General features: G+C 35.6%; 1 protein-coding gene across 1 annotated transcript; it reads left to right on the forward strand.

The window, feature by feature from the left end:
- Positions 1-3,506: 3,506 nt before the first annotated feature.
- LOC123548679 (growth hormone secretagogue receptor type 1-like) lies at positions 3,507-5,232 on the forward strand. Its single transcript, XM_053546262.1, has one exon. The coding sequence runs from the start codon at positions 3,872-3,874 to the stop codon at positions 5,081-5,083; it is 1,212 nt and encodes a 403-aa protein (XP_053402237.1). The 5' UTR covers positions 3,507-3,871; the 3' UTR covers positions 5,084-5,232.
- The last annotated feature ends 272 nt before the right edge of the window (positions 5,233-5,504 follow it).

The following is a 5,504-nucleotide window of genomic DNA, read 5'->3' on the forward strand; positions in this document are numbered from 1 at the left end:
GCGACGAAACTCGGGATCGACCCCTCTACGGTAAATACGATATATCGAATGAGATATTTACTGTCAAATTAAAATGTGTGTCCTTCCGTGCTGTCAGTAAACAGTTGTTTTCAAATGCTATGAGATGAGTTGAAGTCGCTTCGATTCCTGATTGAGGCAGTGCCTTATTTCATATAAACACTACATATGCCTGCACGTAACCTCTTCGCTGTATATGTTGGTAATAAGTGGCAATGATTGTGCTAACAACTCTAAGAACCCCGGTCTACCTGTAACTGGACTTGACAGATTGTCAAAGTTATTACAAGGAAAGACGGTATTTCAAAAACCAAGCTATTTGTTGGTAATAAATATTGGAGCAGATTTATACTATAAGTCAGTAATAAAATGTCTGTGCCAACGGTTAATGTTAATCTGCATGAATTCGTTGCCGTAAACTAGTAAAAATGTCATGAATTACCAGGTAGTGTTTAGATGATTCAGTTGGTCAACATGATCAGGAATGCTGCCCATTGTATTTTAGTTTGTATTTGCAGCATTTTCACTCATTTCCGCGACCCGGAAATGTCCAATGGAAGTAAAAACAAGGTTTCCGTATTGTTTTAAGAGAATGAAGACCACTAATAGTGTCCATAAAAATGACTGTGGGAAGATTTCACAAAAGATTTTAAATTGTAACTGCTAAATTATGACATAATCAGTAAATTAACAGAAACCCACGAGTTTTTCACGTCAAAGAATGTATGAGATATATGCGTAAACAATGAATCACCCATCAAAATTAAAAATGGCAACCTTTTTTATTTGTACCGATGATAAGCAGTGATAAATTGCAAATAGAATTACCAAAGCAACTTTTCCGCAACAAGTATCATTTAGGCATGTTAAGTCATAGACGCACACGAACTATATAATTCACATGACTATCAGTATACGTTATCAAGGAAATCCAATTAACAAGTCTCGTTACGGTTTTATATAGGCAACTTTCCTGTGCATCAGCATTTAAGGAGGTGACAAAACCATATTGGATGATTACTAAACCGATGTCGGAGTTCAGTTATAGATATATTAGGTCAGAAATGACTTATTTTTACCAGAAATTCCAAGGGAAGATAAACAGTAAACAGTATTATTTGTAATCTGCGTTGCGAAAGTAAGGTTAACACCTACTTGTTTCAAAGGGAAGCACATGTACATAAGACCATTGTTTTCAGTAGTGTTATCTACTTTCTGCTTCTGTAAGAAATTCCAAAGATTGTACCGATGGGCTTGTCATGTTCTGATTCTTAAAAGCAATATCAGTGTAACATTTTGTGCAGGAAATTTTCGGTTTTCATTTACATGTCATAGATTGTTTTACAACAGTCATCGTTTTAGGTGTGGAGCCGTATGCAAATTCGCATTATTCGGATGTTATGGAAAGGAAGTTATATTCTGTTATGAAAGAAAGATACCGCAACCGCCCACGGGAAATATAAACGCACGGAAATTTCCAATTTTCCTTCGGAAAGAGATGAAATTTGTTTGGAGCTTTCTGTATTTATATTTTAATCGGAAACGTCATGTAACTGCAATATATACGTTGTGTCTCGATATTGTTGTGTTTGATTTGATTTTCATTATCTTGACGGAAAGATATGACACTAAATAAATGTATTTATTATAACTTCACACTTACGTGATGCTTTATTTAGATAATGTATGGATCTGTTCTAAAGATGGTCGTCAAATTATTCCAAGGTCAAGCTGGTGTCACATTTATTATCTTAAGAGGTAAAAAGATGTTAATGTTGACATTCGTCATTCAGACTATAATTTAGGTATCGATCAACGTTGACAATATGTTAATAAATACAATAATATATTTACAACAAATTAATCATATATATGCCACTATCTTAAGGTTGCATTGCAACTACGGCGAGTAAGCCTGTCCGCTTAGCTCAGTAGGGAGAGCACAGATCTACGGATCATGGGGTTGTGAGTTCAATCCCCGGGCGAGTCCGTATGTACTCTGTGACAATTCAATAGAAGACATTGTGTCTGAAATCATTCGTCCTCCACCTCTGATTCATGTGCGGAAATTGGAAGTTACTTGCGGAGGACAGGTTTGTACAGAATCCAGGAACACTGGTTAGATTAACTGTAAGCCGTTACATAACTGAAATACTGTTGCAAAATGGCACAAAACAAACAAACAAATACGACGAGTAAGTTATTTATGCCGTTTTATCCAGTTATATCGGGACTGAAACCTGAATATTCTATTAACGCACCTTATTAACCGATGTCTTCCACGCAGAGTAAATATGTCTATCACAAAGTCCAAAAATCGGTCAGTTGTGGTGTTAGCTTTTTATAATTATTTCTTCTCTGGTGCGTGAACATGGGTAAATGCTCAAATGCAGTATGTAACTTATCCTGACGCCAACTTTGTGAATGAAAAGAATTCACCTGCTTATTTTTGAAGTATGTTAAAGTGATGTGAAAATCAAATTCATTGGCCCAATTCAAAGATGTTACAGTATACTTTGAACATTTCTAACTTACAAGTCAAACGATAATCATCTGTGCATAGTCCAAGCTTGTTCGTATGTGTACACCGACATTCCGGCCCTACAAAGTGACCCCAGCATGGAAATTATGCTACACCTGACCGCAGATGGCTTTTTTAAAATGTTATCCATCACGCCGACATAGTAAAGCTAAGGAAGGTGCAGGCGCCTTTGTGGAGCTACCGAAATTTTCAAGCCTGCTTGATGACCTCCTCACATGGAACCCTACACAGCAAGCGAGATTTCGAGCCCACAAGTTCGACGAGTGATTGGAGGTCAGGGACCCTAATTATTCGGCCACGGAAGCTCCTGCATCTTGCGAATAATGTATTAAACGAACTCGTGTCTCTGCCATCCTAATTCCATTTCTATTTAGTAAAAATAAGATTACTCCTATTAATCACCTGAATAGTATGTACCAAGATGGATAGCGAAAATACGGAAACTGTGCACGTTATGTATATACAGAATCGCCATTCGTGCCAGCTAGAGTTTCTGTTAATTGTAATACATGTTAAAGATCAAACACGTTATTTGCAATTAACACATGTTAAGAATTCTATAATCTAAGCATTTGTTCGTGCGATGTGAGTATTGGAATAATATAATAGTGGCAGACATATATTCAGAAACATCTGGAGGTAACTGCAGACATTTGCCTAAGCACTGCTTAATATCAGTTGAATAGAAAGTCTGTTTTCGTGAGGAGTATAACCCATTGTCAAGTAATATTACATTTCAATATTTACGAATAGTTTTTAACTTTGTGGCTACAATAGTAACATATTGATTAATAATGGGTGCAGTCCTTTGAGAAATGTCTCACGACTATAAAATTCTGCAGTTAGTGATGAATTGAAATTAATTTTCCATATTGAGAATCATATGTGATTGGGAGAGTTCACAAACGTGTATAATGATATACGTACACAAAATGTACAGCAGTGGATTGTTAAGTGGGGGCACTTAATAAATACCGATCAGAATAAAGGAGAGGAATATTTAGTTATAAGTGACTAAGCATTTTGAATGTTGATTTATACGTTACTACTTCTAAAAAATCTGCATCTTATAATTAACGTATTGAGGAGTTTTATTTAACAGGATGGAATTAGAACAGTTATGACTTTTAATTAAATGACTTGTTGGAAGATACATTAGGACATATTTATCTATCTAATTAATACTTATACTTAACTACCGGAAGTGCAGAATATTTTTTTTTCAAGCGACATGAAGAGATCATTATAGTCCTTTTCTTTGGATGTTTTGAAAAAGTGAAGAAAAGTTGATGTGTTTTTTTTCTTTTAAAAATGTATTCTCCACTCGTGGATATTGATGGAAATCAAACGTGGACATTGGACGAATTGAGTAAAATAAAAGCAGCAGATTTGGTACCAGCTATTGCGTACCTTTGTTTCTTGATGATCATTGGAGTTATTGGAAATGCTTGTGTTCTGGTTATTTTCTACTTCCGGTTCAGTGAGTCTACGCACAGAACGTTTATTCTGGTACTTGCTTTTTATGATTTCTTTGCTTGCGTCGTCGGAGCACCGTGGGCAGTTGCTGAGTCATTTTTCGCTTACAGCTATATGGACGAAATTTCTTGCAAAATTTTTAGATTCATTTTATATTACACATGTATTGCATCCAGTCTTACATTAGTCTTGATTGCTTTTGAACGGTACCGAAAAATATGTACGCCGTTAAAAAAACAATTTACTGTGCCAATGGCAAAACGTGCACTATTCATTGTTACGATTGTAATTTCGTCGCTATCGGCCTCCCCTGCATTTGTGTTTTATGGAAATGCTTCAAAAGATACTGGAGTAGAAGGAATAACAGGAACAAGATGTTTTATAACAGACTTTTATGAACATGAAGTCCCTGGTTGGCCTATGGCTTTCAATGTTTACCTTCTTATTCTTGCCTTTGTTTCCACACTATGCATGACAGTATGTTATGCCATGATCGCAAGGCAAGTTTCTAAAATGGGTAAAGCAAACATTTCTAAACGCATGAAAGCAGCGGAAAAATCTAACGGCGAAATGAATTCAGTTTGCGTCGACGACGACAGTGAAACTACCCAGTTTAAAGCAAAAAGAGTAGTTTCAGAAGTCATAAGTGTAAAAAGCACAGCTTCAGAGATGGACAATTCTAAAAGTTTAGGCAAAACGAAACCAAAAGGCACACTGAAAAACAGAACGTCTGTGTGGGCTAACAAAGTTATGCGTAAATTATCGACGTCGTCGGGTAAAAAGACAGTGCGGATAACAAAAATGTTGACCCTTGTCACCATAGCGTTTGTGATAAGCTATCTCCCTCATCTTTCGCTGATGATCTGGAGCATGGTGATAACTAAAGACGACAAACACACCCTTCCTACTGACAATGAATACAAGATTCTCTTCTATTCATTTTTCATCAATAATTTAGTCAATCCATTCATCTACGCCTCAATGGATCTGAAGTTCAGAGGAGAGCTTGCTAAACTTTTTAAATGCAAATTTTCTTGTAAAAGATGAAATTTGTTAATTGTGATTATATCTTAATACAATTTAATTTGCTTTAACAATTTAAAAAATACACGGCTAATATCCATTTTTATCGTTAATTGTGAACAAACTGTTATCTCTGTGTTTCTCTATATATGATTTAAAATGGTCAAATGTCATGTTTTTCTTGTTCACCGTACTTAGATTTAAGTTATTCAAATTTTACATTTAAGGTAGTGGACCCGTATTGACATTCGGTTATTTACGTAAACACCGTATGCGAGTTCGCTATTTTCCGGTTTTTACGGAAAACCGTGAGCGCATTTACCTATATTTATCGCACGGAAATTACCGAGTGCCATTATGGGTCTATATCAAATATATGGGTTGAATAAGAATGGTTATTTTCATTCTATTGATAAAATGGAAATTGAAATCAAACATGAGAAAA

Source organism: Mercenaria mercenaria, chromosome 6 (assembly GCF_021730395.1).
Source record: "Mercenaria mercenaria strain notata chromosome 6, MADL_Memer_1, whole genome shotgun sequence".
Taxonomy (NCBI): Eukaryota; Metazoa; Mollusca; class Bivalvia; order Venerida; family Veneridae; genus Mercenaria; species Mercenaria mercenaria.

Coding starts and splice junctions, on each gene's coding strand:
- LOC123548679 (XM_053546262.1), top strand. CDS start 3,872: ATGTATTCTCCACTCGTGGATATTGATGGAAATCAAACGTGGACATTG.